The 18997-nt window shown below is 43.4% G+C and overlaps 1 protein-coding gene across 1 annotated transcript in view; it reads left to right on the forward strand.

Annotated features, from left to right (window-relative positions):
- The window catches only part of LOC113484869 (monocarboxylate transporter 2-like), a 44138-nt gene extending 28226 nt beyond the window's left edge, over window positions 1–15912 (forward strand). The window contains exons 4-6 of the mRNA XM_026857551.1: window positions 4970–5113; window positions 9913–10788; window positions 13613–15912. Coding sequence (XP_026713352.1) covers window positions 4970–5113; window positions 9913–10788; window positions 13613–13908 — 1316 coding nt within the window. The 3' untranslated portion in view covers window positions 13909–15912. The remainder of the gene's footprint in view (window positions 1–4969; window positions 5114–9912; window positions 10789–13612) is intronic.
- Window positions 15913–18997: the final 3085 nt, after the last annotated feature.

An 18997-nucleotide genomic window follows, 5' to 3' on the forward strand; every position in this document is an offset into this window, starting at 1 on the left:
TTTCACTTCTGCAAACACAGAACTCAAGGTGAAAAGTAATTGGACAAGCTAACAAATGAGTTCGGGTTTGCTGTATTTCCCACTGGCGAGTTCCTGTGTTTTGCTTGCCACCAAGATCAGCTTCTTTGACATGGCCTTTCATGTACCAGCTAACAACAAATGGAAATCCGCCACAGGTATGAGAAAAGAGAGGCTTTATACAGGACAGACACTAAACCGGCATGATTTATATAGGCTGAGGATGGTGCTTTACATTACATCAGTCTTCCAGGAGTGCCATGATCCCAGCAGCATCTTTTGGGGATATTTGGTGCAAACTTGCTCTGCAGACTGCAGGGTTTTATTGCAGACAGAACCCCCTCCGTGTGCACTGCACTCTGCAACGGCTTTGGGTGTGAAGTGAGGCGTTCCTGAGCAGGCTTTCCTGGCTCTTACCCCGGGGTGATGGTAGCCCCACTGGCCACTGTGTCCTCCAGCAGTGCCCTGTGAGCCCGGGGAGGTGCAGAACCACACGCATGGCTCTGAGCGAAGCCACCAGCAGGATGAAGCTCCGTATCCCCTGTCTCATCCTCCACTGCCTCATGTCATCCCCTGGTGATGGATGATAAATGACAGCTGTGGCTGGATGTCTGTTGGGACAGAGGAAGCCACTTGCTGGGCTGTGGAAGGGACCTGCCCTTCTTTCCTAAGGCTGGGTGGGTGGAAGCATCATCCTCTCCCACAAAGCACCTGCTGCTACCACCGCTGTGTCGGCAGCCTTGTAATGCATTGGGGTGAAAGGGGGTGATTAAATTTTACTCGTAATTTCCCCATCAGAAGTGGCAGTACTGCCATGGTGGTGGGGTTGTGGAGACAGTGCTGGCTGGGTGATACTAGCCCTGACTGCTCCAGTCCCTGAGAAGCCATGCATCGGGGACACGCTCCGCACCTGAGATGGCTTTTGCTCCTTGCCATGACTTTTCAGTGACTTAGCGTTCACGTGGCTGCTCCTGCAAGGTAAAGCCAGGTAAATGGTATCTGAGAGCTTTGCCAGCTGGTTCTCTTGCCCTGTCCTCACCTTACTCTGTAAATTAAGAGGCAAAGATCACCCCAGCTCTTGCTACCGTCTCCCACTGTTGGCTTGCAGGAAGGAAGGCTGATTTAATTTGGATGCCAGGACAGGCAGCCTGTGGTTCCTGCACATTCGGCCAGGCAGGTATTGCCACGGAAAGGTGCCTTGGGATCTAAGCTGCACATCTTGTTACCATAAATGGTTTCTGTGTGGTAATATACAGCATCTTTATTCTTTTCATGTCAGCTGAATAACGTAAATGACAGGTCTCGCTTTTCAATTCCACCGTGTTTCCAGGGGCTGTCACACTTTTAATTTTCGCAATAGCTGCAAGCAAAGCAGTAATTGTGTTTCCTATTTCCCACAACTGTGGTGCTGGCTTTGTTGTTCCCTCTTCTTAATTCCTCTGCCCTGACTTGAGCTATTTGATGTTTTCTGAAGCTCCCCACAACACTGCTGTTAAAGTTATCTAACGTTTGATGGCTAAACAGCCCCCTGCAAGAAATACACTCTGGGTGGCGTGTGGCAGAGCAGGGCAGGAGAGGTGCATTTAGATCTGCGGGGTGTGATGCTGATCACTGAAGACATCTGGGCAGGGTGAAGCTGTACTTGTCAGTGCTTCATGCGCCTGTCCAAACTGGCAGGGCTTGCATGCTGAAGTGTGCACAGCTATGTGACACGTTGTGTGTGCTGGTTTCTGCCCAGCGATGGGACAGCTTTTGAAAGGCTGCTCCATTAAAGCCTACGGATGTTTCTGAGGTCCAGAATGACTTAAGTGGAAGTAATTTTGGGAATGTGATTTTGCATTTGCTTCAGTGCATTTGAAAGGTCTGCTCAGGACTATGACAAAACCTTCAGCCTATGAACAGCAGCTCAGGAAGGTTTTGTCTCCCAACTGTTTGAGGCCTTAGGTTGGATTCTCTGATGTGTTGTAAAGCGTAGGTCTAGCTGACACTTTCCCTGCAGGTTGCATGCTCATCATGGCCTTCGTTGTGGATTCTCCAGTGGATGGAAGGGTTTGATTCAGATGTGCTACTCCTGTTTTCTCCTCTAACTGGCTACACTCAGTACCTTAGAGGTCTCTGACCCTCAGTTCTGTGTGTGGGAGCTGGTGATGTAGATCAAATGCTGTCACTCAAGTGTGTGCTGTGATGCTGTACACCGTTGTGCTTTGGCAAAGCAGACTCACAGGGCCTGGGCTTAAGGTTTCAGGCTGCAAAGGAGAAAGACTTATGTTGCCTCTGAAGTTTGTCACAGTTCCCTGTGAGCAAGCCCCAGCCCAGCCAGCTAAGGCTTTTGAGACCACAACCCTCCCACCTGGACTGACAAACAAGTGTGACTGATTATCCCCTGTAAAACTGATAACACTGGTTGCAGCAGGTGAAGGCTGTTTGCTGAAGGTCACTCAGACCTGCTGTAAGGCATTGCTGAGAGACCACACAAGACGAGAACAGGGAGCAATTGCAGTCTCGTGGCTTAATAAGTGACCACTGGGAAGTTGGGATGTGGTTGAGGATGCTGCACAGAAGGGTGCTCTCGTTTGTAAAGCCAGTGGTTGGGATATGAACTTTTTGTTTTCATCTACTCCAGCCTCTACCCCGGGTTGTCCCCATAGCTGGGAAGCAGAACAGAATGTGTCCCACCCTCAGCCTCTTCCAGTTCATCATCTGCTGTCCAAACCCATCCTTACTGATGGGTGAAGTCAATACAACAGCTCCTGGACTGCAGTGAGAGGGATGTGGATCCATATGTCCCTTCTCCCAAGGTGGATGCTGCAAGAGTGGGACATATATGAGCATTTTGTTTTACTTCTCATATCAGGGGCTTCTCTTCCTGGAAGTTCCTCCAAGTCAGAGCAGGAGAGGGGCATTGGCAGGAATCTTGTGGGCTTTAAATGCTCTGCTCCATAGTATGACATCCTGTAGTTTTAGGGCTAAAGTGAAAGCCCTCTTCCAGTGGGAGAAGGTAATTGAAACCACATTTTCTTAGCTGAGTAATTAGATTGATTCTGGAAAAACACGGACATGTGGAAAATTGAAAAATGGAAGAGTTGTGTGCCCTTAGGCTGCAGAGGAATGTGTTGATGCCTTTCCGAGGAACACTGGCTCAATCTATTGAATTACAGGACACACTGAAACCAGCTCAAGCACGATGTAAGTCCAAGCCCTGACCAGAGGAAGCTCAGGGAGAGAGGGGTCCCTTTCCTGCTGTGCTGATCTGGCATACGTATCTTTTTCCCCAGAACTTCTCATTGAATTCTGTAGAGCTCAGTGCAGCAAAAGGATGCATGCATGTGAATTCAGTTAAAGGATTAGGAGAAAAAACTCTTCACGTAATTATACACTCATGGAAATTTTAATTGAATGGTACATTCAACGGGACCGACTCACAGATCACACAGTTATAGGGAAGCTGTTAAGACTCTGCCTGCGTGTATTTCATTCGAGTGTTTTGACCTTGGACGTTTAGTGGAAAGTATTTTATATGTTACAGATGTAACAATGGGCTTCATTCCCTAGATTAAACCAGTCATACCTACTGTTTTTTTATTCTTGTACATTATAACATCTGAGAACTTGTTCGGGTGCTGTCAGCCATGCTGAGGGGATATTGGAGTTTTTGGGTCTGCGCTCAAGTGTGCCATGGTTGGCAGGGTCTGGAAAGAGCTCTGGCGCTATTTCTGGCTGAGATTATTTAAGCAAAGGTAAATATCCTACTAAATGGCTCTTTGGTGAGGTAGATCCCACAGTCAAACTCCTCAGAGATGCCTGTAAGCTTAAAATACCTGTTTCCAGTAATTGGTATGTGGACAGTGTGGGCTGTTCATAACAGTGGGAATGAAGGCAATAGGCACACTGGGCTCCAAAACACTGCTGCTGTGTGCTGAGCAGGACCAGAAATAGTCAGGTAAGACAAGATATTAAATGCTGCCTGTAGCCCCTTGCCTCATTGCCAGCATCATTTTTGCAGCCCTGTGGTTCAGGGTTTTTGAGTAATACAGAATCTTTTTCTTACATCTCATAGCTTGAATTCTGGACCACTCTCTCCTGCTCAGTTTGCTTTTTCCCATTCTGACTTCTCAGCCTGATCTAACTTGAGGGTTGGCTCTGCTTTGGGCAGGATATTGGTCCTGAGACCTCCAAAGTCCCACTGACATATATTATTCTGTGATTCTGATTTTTACTGGTCCTCCAATTGGTTGAGACGACTATTCACAAGACCACCCTTCTTTCCTCCTCCACCCAAAGCTGCTGGCATGTTCCACTTCCTCAGATTAAAATGTTTCCTTTCAGTGTGCAGTGTTTGTTAAGCCATTTCCCTCTTTCCCTAATTTTGCACTTTTTTGGAACCACCTCTTTACATAAATGCAAGACCAAACTAGTTCTTTTGAGCTCTGGCTAATCCATCATTCCGAACTGTTTCTGCATACACAGACTGCTATTAAGATTTAATTAACAACCGTTCTGCTGAAGCTTCAGTCCTGGTCAGCAGTATTGAAACTGCATTAAATAGAAGCATTAAAAATTCAACAGTATTCATGATAGCAGCTTTGTAATATGAACCACCGCTTTGTATGTATGGTTTAGCATCATAATAAATCTAGAAGCTCCTATGTTGGGATCATGTGTTCACCTGAGCTGTTATTGCTGTTTGCCTTCTCTGATGACACTTCAAAGTCCTGGGGGTAAGAGCTGTCAACGGCAACACAGCCGCTGTGTGGCATGGGACATGCTGCCATCTCCACACAGTGTGCATCATCCTTCTCTCTTTTTCTGTTTTCTTCCTGATGTCATCCTCGAGGCTGTCAGCAGCACCTCAGGGGCACTGATATTGCAGAATTTTACCTGCTTTGTGTCAAACATACCCTTCTGTCAGAAGATACCTACCTCAAGGACTATTTTGCACTTTTTTCCCCAGGCCCCATTAGCAGTATTTTAGTAAACCGCTATGGCAGCCGGCCCGTGGTGATATTTGGAGGCCTGCTGTGTGGTATTGGGATGGTCTCAGCCGCCTTCTGCACCAGCATCCTGCAGCTCTACATCTGCGTGGGCTTCATTACAGGTAAGAAGAAAGCATCTCCTTTCCACCCACACTTGAGGATCACTTCTGATGCCTTCGAGCATCCACACTTGGGCACCTCAGCCAAACGCAATGGGAAGCTGGTGAGATAAAAAGCTGGTAGGACGAGGGCCCTTGCTTATTAACTGTTCCAGATGAACTTTAGCAAAGAGCATATCCCCTGCTAAGAGCTGTGTTCCTGGCTGAACATTACATGCAGGATCTTAGCAGGGGATGTGCTCTTTGCAGATGAATGCTCCCAATGGTGAGGATGGCCATCAGTGCCCTCAGCTCCTGCTGCAGTGAACGCAGGTTGACTTTACTCTGCCCTGGGCAAGGCAAGTCCTTTGAGATACAAAGTGATTCTATGAAGAAAGCACCTGTGTTCCTGTATTACTGTGTGTTATCTTCCCTCTGCAAGATACCTGAAATGAGATTTCAGGGGTTTGCTTTAGTTTACTTGCCCTTTGCCTGCTTGTAAGTTTAGGAGGCCCTTTATCTGAAAATAATAACTACTGGAGTTGATTGAAAATATGCAATATTCTCCCTATTGAGAAAAAACCAAAACTATATTTCCTTATTGAAGTTACAATTTGAATTGTCTGTATTAAAATATTAATTCCCATATTGGAAACTCAAACAGAAGGCATAGGCTAAGTCCAGCATCTTTATAGCCTGCAGTTGCTGGGTTATTGTTTTTAAAGGTAGATGGAGTTCCCCACCTGTGTGAGTAGAGCTGCTTAATTGTAAGCATTTTTGTTTGATTATTTTGTCTAAGGTACAGCCAGTGTTCATTCCAGTGCGGCTAGGACATCTGACACAATGAGTTCAAAATTAGCTTTTGAGGTTGCAAGGTGGTATGTTTTAATGAATGTTCCCTAATTCTCTTCAGCCACATTAAGCGTTGCTGCTTTCTGAACATGAAAAGTGCGAGCTCAACATTTAAGATCATAAAATCACCCACTAGCAAAGTGAATTGGGACAAAAAGTTCGTCACCCTGTTCTCCTACACCAATATTGCTTCATTAAATCTGTACAGTAGTGAATAAGTCCCCATGAAGGATTCTCTTTCCCTCTCTTAAACCTTACTCTTTCTAAGGGGAGTCACTGTAGTTAGATGAAACTGTGTTATTACTGAATGAATACATTTTGCAGATTCCTTGAAAGACATTCCAGAAACAAAGCAATGAGAAATGAAAGTAACCAATCTCTCCCATGGATAAATTCAATATTTATCAATGCATGAGCTTGCATCATTCCCTGCTAAACAAATGTCCTCTAGCAAGTTGATTAACACTGGATTAGCACATGGAAACTGTAAATCCTTTGCTAAAAATATGTGCATTTTGGTGAGCAGAAGGGCTCAGGCAAGGAAGGAACAGTGCTGTAGGAAGGCACCAACTCCTATTTTCAGAGGTACTTTTCTAAAAACACACTGACAGGGAATTATGTGCCTAACCCCAGTGGGCCTAGGATTATGAAGACCCTGCTCTTTTTTACTCCCTAATATCTTTGCAAATCTGGTCCATTGCCCTCCCCAGAGAGCTGATAGCATGAGCTGTGCTGAAGGCACACACGTAACCCTCATCCCAGCAACAGGGTACAGGAGCAAACTGCCTCCATATCTCATCTTTAATGCTGTGATGTTTCCTCAGAGCAAAGCACATTTTTTTTTGTTGTGTACATCTTTTCCTCCTGCTTGCTGAATGAGGGCAGCTCTATGGATGAGGTCTTAGCTAATAACCCATCATTTCCAGGCATGGTGTGTGTGCTGGGGAAGGAATATTAATTTGACAGAGAAGGGAAGATGCTTGTAATGCTGCTAACATGCTTGATGCCTCTAATTACGCTTGAAGTGCTTTCACTGGTCAGGCCTAACATGGAAGCGTTCAAGGGCAATTATGAAGCTGCCAGCTCATCATGTGGCTGAGACAGCATTACTGTACGAGGAGAGAGACTTTTGTAAAGGCGATTTGCAATGACTGTAAAGCAACCTGTAAACATCACCCTCTTTCTTAGCCCCCTTCCTACCAGCCCGGAAAGGAAACAGACTGATGTAAAAGACCGTGTTCATGTAATTTTCAGGGATGCAGATAAAAACAAGATAGTTGGTACTAGGAGGTCTCTGCTACAGTCCTGTGCCTTTGGCATATTAATAGAAATTTCTTCAGAGGAGGAGAGCAGGAAGTATCTGTTTACGGTGGAGGGATTAGACATAGCAATCTCAATTGCTTTCTTGATTATGTCTCTTCCATTTGCATGCAGAGCAGGGACCGGGCTCCACTGTCAGAGACAGCTCTGTCCTTGATGGCACCGAGCTGTGGGCTGCACGAGGCACTTTGTGTACGCTGTAAAACCCGTGTTCTCTTCCTCACTTGTTTCCCTATAGCGCTTAGAAAAAGAAATGGGGTTTGCAAGCTGTCGATCTGGATAGATGCCAGCTTGGATGCATTAAATAGGTGTTTAGACATGCAACCTCTTCTTCAAGTCGAGGTAGAAGCAGCAAATTTCAAAGCTAAATACAAGGCAATAACAACTGGTCAGAATTTGGTCCAATCTGTACCAATTAGACTGTTATGAACTAAATTGGGATCTAGGGTGAAGCGTGTTGACTAGTAAGACTAGAATTTTTGCCTCAGCTGTAAATACTGAGCATTGAAACACCTGGTGGGATCTTCACTTGCTAATAAAGTAAGAACAAGATCAATAACTACACAGTTGACTCCTGTAGCACCACTTACTTCCTTTGAGGGAGATGTATTTAATCTAGGGAAGGGTACTCGTTCTGGCACAGGCTTCCTTCTGTTCACGCAACACCACCGATAGGCCTCTTGTCATATCCCTGGGGAGAAAATGTGGTTATTTAAGTAACAATTTCAACCATGGAAAAGCTGTTGTAGTTTCTGAAAACTGGAATAAAATGGATATAAATATTTCCAACTAAAGTCAGCCAAAAGCTTAAAGTAAATTGAAATTCCAGTCAGTCAATTTGAAACTCTCCAGATTTAATTAATGGGAAGAGCATGAGGTAATATTAAATTAGATTTGTCTGACTGGCAAATTAATGTTCCCATAATAAAAAATTTGAGTTGATTATTGTTTAAGTGGGTAGCTGGCATACAGTCTGATTTTCCTTCTCTGCACGGCGTGTGGTAGGTCCCTAACAAAAATAATTCTGTGGAAACAATGGACCAATTTCTGCCCTTGCCCACCAGCCTGGGAAATACGGAGTTAAAGTCTAATCCACTGTGTTACAGCTTCTCGGCTGAAAGAAGACACATTCCTATATTTGAGTGCTGTCAAGATTGTTCTCTAACCAAGGCTGAGTTTTGCCTCCATAGTTCTCAGGTCAGCCCTCTCATGGGGATGAATTTGGCCCCTTATGCATTATGAGCAGGTTGTACTTCCCAAAGACGTGCCCTACCAAATACACAAACTATCTAGAAAACTTCATGCCGAGAATGTGTTTCATATTAGGCTAATTTTTATATGTTGTCATTGCAATTTATTTTTAATGTTGTAAACTTCCAAGAAATTTTTTTAAAAAAATAAATCTTAGACTTGGCAAAAATCACAATTTTGTTCAACATCAGTTGAATTCTGCTGCATCGGTTGGATTCTAATCAGCGACTAATGATAGTGTTCCTTAATTAATTTTGAGGACCTTGACCTTTCTAAATTCTCTTCTGTAAAGCAATATGCCTAATTATGTACTGCACAGTTAAACAAACTAATTATATAGACTAATGAACAAGAAAAAATCTGCATGACCCTATTTTCAGGATTCATGTTCTCTGATATAATCACTTCAAGGATTACATTTTGCTTTGTTCTAATGTGGCTCATTCTTTCCTGGATGATAGGGTGGAAAGTATGTGGCATGATTTTTAAATGTCATTTTGATGGAGTTCTGAAAATTTAACTTTTTAAGGAAATACTGTGCACCATAGAAATGTTTGAGAAGAAGAGATTATTATATGCTAGTGCTCTCAGAGCCACAGACGGCTGAGACCATCACAGCATTCCGTATGTCTGCCTTCAGCTTTCACCTGCGCAAGAGAAGCTGGCTAACTGAATTAGCAATGCAGATTTATAATACCATTTATATATCTAAAACCAATAAAAATAAATTTTAATTAAAAGAAACACTCTAGGGTCCTGTTTAATTAGCATCCTCAGTAGCTGTTTTGCTGTGTACTTGCAGACCTCCTAATCTTTTGCATCAGACCTGAATTGCTCACAGCACCAAATTAGTAGCGGTTGAGAAGGGTGATGTTATTTTCTGTGCAGGTCTGTCTGCCCGGCAGCAGTGTTGGGTGCTCACCGCCCGTGGAAGGGGGAGCCAGCCCCCACTGCATGTGAGAAGGATGTGCTTTGGTGGTTAGCCCTGTCTAAGCCAGAACAACCTTCCTCAAACTGGGAGTTGTCATTTTTTTAAAATAGATTCATCCTCTCCTCCAACAAAGCTGCTGTGTCTGGACGAGACCAGCCAGCATTCATCGAGGGTGTAGTTTCAATTTATTCTGCAGCAAACTCTTTGTGCTAGGTTCGCCGCCAAAGAGATTTGCAGAGCAAAAGGAAGAGACGTTCTCTGACTGAAAGTGTCTTTTTGGGGTCTAGTTACTCAAATGTGGCAGCCAGAAGCTCAGGGATATCTTGAGCAAAGTTTGCATCCAGACTATCATATTGAAGACCCACCAGTGGACCAATTGTCCATGAATTTGCCTTAAACAACGAGCTCAGAATAAATGGGTCTCAAATCTTCCTTTGTGTATCATCACAACTGTTTTTCTCCGTTCCAGGATTCGGCCTTGCTCTCAACCTCCAGCCATCAGTGATAATCATAGGGAAATACTTTTTGAAGAGGAGACCTATCGCAAATGGCCTTGCTATGGCAGGGAGCCCTGTGATGCTTTGCACTCTGGCTCCTCTCAACCAGTTCCTTTTTGACAATTTTGGTTGGAGAGGCAGCTTTTTAATTCTTGGGGCAATTTTATTAAACTGCTGTGTGGCAGGAGCACTCTTCAGACCAATCGGGCCAGCCACAGTATCAGTCAAAACCCAGATGACTGAGGAAGGGAAGGGTGCTCTGAAAGAAGAGGTCACTGAAGATGCCATGGAAATGAGCAGTCCCACAGATGTCCCCATGGAGAACAAAACAGAAGAGGAAGGGGGAAAGGACTGTTGTGAAAAAATCAACCAGTACCTCGATTTTTCCCTCTTTAAGCACAGAGGGTTCTTAATTTACCTGATTGGAAATGTGCTCATGTTCCTGGGGTTTTTTGCCCCTATTGTTTTTCTGGCACCCTACGCAAAGCACATTGGCATTGATGAATATTCAGCTGCTTTCCTCCTTTCAATCCTTGCCATCGTGGACATGATTGCCCGACCTACCACTGGCATCATTGCAAACAGCAAGTGGGTGAGGCCGCGGATTCAATACTTTTTCAGCTTCTCCATTGCTTTCAATGGCACCTGCCACCTTCTGTGCCCGCTGGCTTCTGGCTACACAGGGCTCGTTGTCTACTCCATCTTTTTTGGCTTGGCTTTTGGCATGGTTTGTGCCATGCTCTTCGAAACGCTTATGGACCTCGTGGGAGCCGCCCGCTTTACAAGCGCTGTTGGCCTGGTCACCATTGCAGAGTGCTGTACAATATTGCTGGGACCACCTATTGGAGGTGAGTGTATGTTCTTCCTCTGCTTCCACTGGGTTGTCACTTTTATTTAGACTGTTGCAAGTACAGTTTGTAAGAAGTGGTTCTAAATGTGTTTTCTCTGCTTCCTACCAACCGTTTTCCACCAGTAATTGGACAGGGAAGGCAAGTCCTAGATATCTTCTCCAGCATTTCCTCTTTACTCCTTTCTGTCTGGTCCTCCATTTGATGTCAACAGTTTGGAGAGTGGTCTTTTCATCCCTGATCCTGTCAAACACATGAACTGAACTTGAACTTTCTACATCCCTAAGAATCTTGCACTTTAGACAACTCCTGGAGATTCCTGCTGTTGCAAAAGGCTGGAGCCCACCACAATTTAAGCCCTGTAAAACACAAAGAGTTCTATGAAATCCTCTTGTTGACTCAAACCTAAGCCTTGCTATTTGTCGCCGAGGCTCTGAGTACTTCCACTTGTGCATTTCAGTCATCTTACTGCATCTGATAGATTTAAGGCTGTTCTGAAAGTAAAAGGTTTATTTTGGACGGCATAGTTTGAAAGGCAGAGACCCTCAGAGGTCCATGCTGACAATACTGAACCTCCAGCAGGGCTTACAGTCATCTGAAGGTAGGCAGGAGCAGTGATCTCGGATTTTAACAGCCTCATCTTCTTTGTCTCTATTAGCATGTGCTCACTTCTTTTTCTACAAGGAACACACCATGTCTGAAGACCCCATACTTGTATCTGGCATTTGGCTCAAGTGCAGTCCTTATCAAATCTGAGTCAGCTATGAATTAAATGACTTTATAGGTGACATCCTCTCAGCGCACAGACGCCATCCTGTCTATGTGCCCTGTCCTGCAATTTGCATTTCACCTATACGCAAGCTTGAATAACTGGTTTGGAAACTGGTCACCTCTAAGTGTGCTAAAATATTTAATTGGGTTGTGTGTGCTGTCTGTGTTTGGATGTATAAACACTAAACTCTGCTGCTTCTTTTGATGTGACAGTATCGTGATAAATGTAAAGAATGCACAGAAAGAAGGCAGTTTAAACCCATTTCCTGGATTCAAAACTGAGATCTGGCTGATAGTCTGTACGACAAGTATTGCAGAGCCATTTAATCCTTCGTATTGCCATGTAGCTCATACGGTGTGACAGAAGCAGCTGTATCCTCTTGCTGCCTTAGAGATTCATTATTTAATTAATGGCAAACAAAAGAAAATACAATTTTAAAATGACCGTTTTCTGAATTATAAAATTTTCTGTGTGGAAGATTAAGTTAATGACCAGAGACTGCTAATGAGGCTAAACAGTTCTATGTAATAAACAGTAATATTAGTTTTGTAGGGTTTTCCCCACCATTTTAATAAGCAGCAAATTTATTGGTTCTTTGGCATTTTAATAACCTGCTGCAGTGTTCTGCTTTAATGAACTAAGTAAATTGTTCCCAGTGTGTTTTATGACTTTATCTTATTCTCAAAGGAAAAGAAGCAAGACTATCCTACTGTTGAATTTTCCAATACTCTACTCATTAAAACTCTCATTGAAACCTATTTAGGAGACCTCTAGGTCATCCTGATTAGCAGAAAAGGAAAATTGTTGCAATTAGCATTTGGTTGATGTCTCACCAGTAACATGAAAAACACAGTGCGTTGAAAATGGTGTACCAAGACATCTAGGAATGAATCAGGACGAACCATTGACCAAAACCAGTTAAAAATTAATAATTTTGTGATCAAGAAATCTATTTGGTGAACATAAAATCCCTTGTTAGTGTAATACAGTTGGATAATTAATCATCAGCTTTTCAACATTAGGGGTCAGTCAGGAAGTAATTAAAGGTCCCTGTTTCTAAGGAGGAGAACATACTCCAGACAGTCAGAGAGCTAACGGATGATGGGCCAGTTTCAAGGAGGACTGTCTGTACTCTGAAGGCCAGGTTAGGAGTGGGTGTTACTTTAATTAGGATTTGGGATGTTAAGAATGGTCTGTGTTGCACCAGTAAATGGGAATTAATGCTCAGGATCATAATCCCAATAAGATTTGCATTACATTTTGACATAATGGAGAACACTGACATTTCAATTAAGCCATCTCCCTTCAATTACTCTGTAACTCTGTAGCAGAGGCATTAACCTTTGAGAGGAACCTGTCACATTTGTCTTGGCATTGAAATTATCTGACATTGACAGCATCATCTTTGCTTTCCCTGGAACTAATGTTTTCCAGTTCCACGCAGTGCCCTTTCATCTTTAGATCATGAGTATAAATGCAGAAAGGGCAGCTGTGACCAAAAGCTGAGTCCTCTGTAATGCTGGGGAACGACCCGTGGTGAAATAAGTTGGAGGGTCTTTGTCAAGAGTCTGAGATGATATCCAGTGGCCAGGTGCCTCCTCATGAAGCTCTTCCCAAAGGCTGCTGCTTTGCTGGCAGCCTGAGGACTACGGAGTCACACAGACATCCTTGTGGGTGATCACTGGAGTCAATGGAAAGGCTGTTCACAGACTCTGTGGTCAGAGGACTTAGATTCTGCGTGGAAAATATAGGTGTGCCTCAAAAGTCCGGACTTCCCAATGTAGGTTCTCTGTCCCCTTCTACCTAATTTACAAATTATCCCTAATGCTACCTGTATCACCGTTAACTACCCACAGCCTATATAGTGGAACGTGTGAAATATTTGCAGGCTCAGAGTATTTGTGGAAGAGATCAGAAGTCCAGAGAATGTCTTATTTTATTCTAAAGCCACAAGGGTGTCCTTTTATATTTAGGATCTCAAAACACAATATTCTTGCCTTCACCTGTAAGTTTCTTTTTTTTTTTTTTTTTTTAAAATTATATGTTTTACAGGAACTCTTATCGATACCTTTGGGGACTATAAATATATGTTCATTAAATGTGGAGCTGTGATGGTCCTGGCAGGAACCTTCCTGTTCATCATGAATTATTATAATTATCGTATGCTTGCCAAGGAGGAGAAGGAAAGAAAGGTAAAAGGGGATCCAAAAGAGGATCCTGTAAGGACAGAAAATGAAGGCAAAAATAACTGGAACAAAGAAACTGCACAGGATGGGCCTGAGCTGGAACCTTTGAGAGAGGAACGAGAAGGACTAAAGAAGGAAGTGAACGGCACAAATGAAGTTTAAACCTGTTCTCATGGGCTGAACGGGAAATCGCTTCTGGGTTGCTTAAGTGGACACCAGCTGTGAAATCACACTAGGTTTTTAAATTTTACTCTGTGCTCTGGCATGTGCATCCTCTTCTTTGTTGTAGGAGAAGACTAGAACAGAAACAAGTCTGGTTTCTTATAAAGTGCTGGGACACAGTGCGGTATCATTTGCGTACCAAAGGTCCTGCAACATTTTTCTTTAGGTATTTCCCGTTTCCCAGAGGGGCTGAGTAAGGATGTAACTGACATCCCCCTTTTATTCCCTGTACTACAGATTTACTCTGTGAAAAGGCCAGCGGCCACCAGAGTCAATGCAGAGCCCTTCCAGCAGCCTGAACAGGCTTTGCATTGAGTACTGTGGTGGCTGGGTCTTCTTGCCATACAGTCAAAACTCTTCAATTCTCTTTGCAGTGTCAGAATTATCCCAGGGATTTGGTGCTGCCTTCCACTGGCAGCTGCACTGTGCCTTGCACCTCTATTTCATGGAAATGTAAAATGGACTTTACACGCATCTTAAATACAGCATGAGACTGCTGCTTTGACAGAACAAGGGCTGTACATGCCCGTGTGTGAAGTGGCAGCCTGGCCTTGTGGCATGCTAGGAAAGAACTAACTTGGGGTGGCTCATCATGGCTTGACCAGAGACTTTCTCAGGGACCTCTGCATTTACCAAAATGCCTTGAGAAAGGTGACGTTATGCAGGGGGCCAGCACAAGGCTGACATGCTACAGGAGTCCTTCCTCCAGGTCCCCTGTCTGTGCAGGGCAGAAATTCAGTCTTAAAAGGCTTAAATTTTGATCTACATTCAAACAGTGCAAACTCTTTTAAAATTTTCCCTAGAAGGTTACAAAGTCCTGATTATCCAATATCTGAGTGCCTTACCATTTTTAGCGTGCTTTTTCTTTACAATACCCCAGTGAGGCAGTAAGTGTTCTTACTAGTAATTAATTGTACAAATGAAGAACTGAAGCACAGAGGAGCTGTGAGTATCATCGCATCAGTGAATAAAGCTTAGGCATGCCAGAGCTGAAATGGGATCCACTGCTGTGAGTTAGGTGCCTGAAAGCCCTGCTGAGCACAGGTATCCCCCTGCTAGAAAATAAGAAATACCATGGATAGTCACGCATTAAACCACAGCCCTCTCTGCAGTGCAGCCTGGTTACTTTGTGCTTCGTAATACTCAGGATTAATGATGTTAAAGACTGTCTTAGAGCTGTGACCTTGTGCCATATTTTTTTTTAACACGGTTAAGTTCCATCCATCCTGGAGGGAGTCCAAACACAGCAGCCTGCCCCTTGTTTGGGCTGGGTCAGGCACCACCCTGTTGCTAGCACTTCAGTACCTGGTGGCCTCATGCCATCCCGTTGCATGAAATAAAGCTTCCGAGGTCAGTGATGCAGAGCTGGAGCTGAGGCCACGTAGGAGGCTCTCATCCAGTGGGGATAATTTTGAACTGGGAAGACCTGGACCAAGCACTGATGTATTTTATAATAAGCAGCTGTTGCCCAAGAGCCATGGATGCTGAGCATGGCATCATGTAGTTGAATCATCAGCCTTTTGTGGATTTAGCTCCACGTGAGTAGATAAAAACAAGGACTTTTCAGGCAGATCACCCAAATCCAAGGGTAACACCAGTCCAAAGTCCAATCCTTATTCAATGGTACCTTTATGTGATGAGATAGTATTTTTTCATGACTTTGTCACTGAAGAACTGTATTTAATTATCAGTTGTGCACACAATATGAAGAATGTCTTGTAAAAATACTTTCGTAAATACACTATATGCTTAAATTTCCATCACTTCTACCTTCTTGTACGAAACCTTCTCTGTGAAGCCTTTTGTTCCACTAAAGAATAATGGTCTTTGGCCATTGAGTTCAGTAGGACTTAAATTTTATCCTTATGTAGTATTTTATACTTTCTCTGAAAAACAAAATCTATACCATATACTTAGGCCTTGTTGTGGTTTTAATACTCATTATTTCTGTCAAATATATCTATTGTATTTCAGTAAAAAAGGCATTGATAGAAGGTCCTGAACATTTTCCAATATGCCTTCTAAAAGCTTTCATATACTGAATAAAACTTTAAAAAAAGAATGAAATGAGTTTACATTTGCCTGCTGTGATCTGTAGGGTAATGCTGCCTTTCTGTTCAGTAAGGAGTTTATCCTTACAGGGTTTCTAGCCTGGCTCCATGTACGTGGCAATACAGCTCTTGGTCGTAGCCTCTGATTCCAGGAGCACTGCGGGGAGCTCCTTGCCACAGTTTCTTTGACATTTTCAGTGATCTGGGCCAGCCTGACTCACACCTCCAGTTCTGTGGGCCCATGAGTCTGAAAGCAGCTGAGAATGATGTGGCAAGGATCAGACAAGACAATTTTCATATCTTCCCACCAGGTTGGATCAATTAATTTTATGACCAATGACCCAGATCCCCAGCTGTCCTTACTGCAGGAGCTGATGCTAAGGCTTTTTGTCTAGCAGAAAGCCAAAGCAAGCCTTTTAGATCATTAAATTGTTTTTTTAATACAGATAACATTTTCAATAAAAGGGCTTTCTGTTCAGCTATCTGTGAAAATCCTCTGGAAGAGAGACACCTTTGTTAACCTGTCCCTGAGGGCAAAAAGTGCTACATTGGATAAGTAGTTCTTTGAGGCTTCAGAAGTCTTCTAAAATTAAGTAGCCACTTCATTTAACCTACTCAACCTCCTGTCATAGAAACATATACTGTCATTCAGATTATGGCACTATTTCCATCACGTAGGAAGCCAGACTGTTTTAATACAAATTTGGCAATTATAGCTGGTTTTCAGTGGCAGGTGGCCTGCCTCTTCCCTGTTACCCTGCCTCCTGCCCCCTCTGTAGGTTCAGACATTTCACTAATCATTGCAGCAAAACAATGCCAAATAACTGTACTTCTAAGCATATAAGTAGTCCTAGAGATACTTAACTGAGTCAAATCCCATGAAGTCAACACCTTGCAGACTCAAGCTATAATCCAGGCTTGGAAAACTCAAACTTTCCTAACATCTTAAGTTATTAAAAATTACTTGTGCAATATGAAATATCCATTAGAAAAAGCTCTCGTGAAAGAGTAGAAGCTGCCTGTGCATCTAATTTAGTAATTTGTGTGACAAATTGAACAAAATATTCATATTTACATATATGCTTAAGTCTGGAAAGCACCTGTGTAAAGTCAAGAGATGTGAGTGTTGTACCGTAAACAAATGTACTAGGCACATGGGGCATATCTGGGATATCAGACGTGAAAGGATGATTGCTAACACTTTCACCGGGGTGCCATTGTTAGACATCTTTTGTATTTCATTAGCTTGTGACCTTATCAGAAACAATTGGCCATTGTTTCCAAGGTTGCTTGAACTTCTACAGAGCCTGATTTTGATGCTGAACCATCACTCCCAACAACCATAACAGAAGCCAACAGGCAACGCCACAGCACTCCCCTTCAGACGTGTTCTGCTGGTGAGGCACGAGTGGTGTTTCAGGGGAGCCGTGACAAGTACCACTGATTGGGTTTAGATTTATCCCACACACTCATTTCTTATTTATAGTTCCCCTCAATTCCAAATGTAAAGGCATAGAGGAGGAATTAAAATATTTTAATGCTTACTTGAAGTGGCAAAATTTGTACACCTTCCTAGCTTCCTTTTTAACAGAATGATAAAGCAGTGACTGTGCCACGTGCTGGAGTGTCATGCTACTAGAAGGGGACATTTTCTGCCAACACGCATTGTGCCAGGTGCTGCTTTGCCACACATAGCCTAGTCTTGGCCTGGGAAAGGAGTAACTTGGATTTCCCTGGGAGCAGGACTGATGAGCAAGGCTGGGGGACACAGCTCTGCAAGGTCAGCTGTAGATTTGAGCTCATCACAAAGAAGAGCTTTGGTGCTTTTTATTTTATACTGTTAATGGAAGCCTTCAGCGGGGTGATAGCCAAGAGGACACCAGCATCCAGCACTTAAGGAACAGAGTGTAAAACCAGGCTCTTTTGTGCAGTGAGCGCAGGAGGCTGCTCGCAACCATCACTGGTGTGTCTTTATGCTGCTCTGGGCAGTCCTTCACATTCAGCACACAGAGGAGCTCATGGCTGCGAAGAGGAAGGATGTTCACTGGCAATATGTGGAGAAATAGAGCACCATAGAATTGTCCTCCTTTTAATTAAAAAAAATAAACCATGTCCACAAAGTACAAAACTCATGAGAAGACCAGAGAAGTCTGGAACCACGAATGAGAAGTAACTTGGTAGTAACTGTGTTAAAAACAAGCAAGCCAGCAAGCAAACAAAAAAAAAAAAAATGAAGTGCCAACCTATATATTTGAAATATGCAATCATTTTAGACAACACAAGAGATTATTCAAAAGGACAGTTCCCGTGGCAGTTGACGCCAAATTTATTTGGCTGCCTTCAGAAAACGCGTGGTAGACAATACAGGCGCATTCAGATTGCATTGAGGAATGAATTTAGAAGACGACTTTCATGCCCTCTGCAGTGACAGTGACATTGACTATAAAATAGTACTATTTAGACTTATCAGAACCATGTGAGGGTGTTTTGATGAGTGACATTCATAACTGTCAGCAAAGCTTCCCATAATGGCAGTGCAGCTCAGAAACGAAGACTTGATTTGCCATCTGCTTTGGCACTCACTAAAGTATTGCTGTGCTTTTGTTTGTGTTTGGAGAGAGGCTCATTTACATTCTGACACACACAAAAAAAAAAAGAATATTAGAGGTAAATGGGATCTTCTATGTCACCACGGTCAAGACCCTGCTATCAGAGGTAATGGCATCACATAATTCCCTTGAACAAAACGCACAACCCATTGGCCCGCAGAGCCAAGCATCTGCCAAGGTGTGACCCTGCCGTGACATTTGTGCCTGCAACTTCGATGTGTCTGCAGAGGGTGAACCTCCACATATTTGACAGTGCAGGTTTCTGGAGGCTTAAACAGAAGCCTACATGGTGTAGGGTACCCAAGCTCTTAGCCCATCAATCGATCAGTTAGGGAGGATATTTATGCAAGGGAAAAATTATATGTCTCC

Source organism: Athene cunicularia, assembly GCF_003259725.1.
Source record: "Athene cunicularia isolate RWA chromosome 12 unlocalized genomic scaffold, athCun1 chr12_part1, whole genome shotgun sequence".
NCBI classification, from domain to species: domain Eukaryota; kingdom Metazoa; phylum Chordata; class Aves; order Strigiformes; family Strigidae; genus Athene; species Athene cunicularia.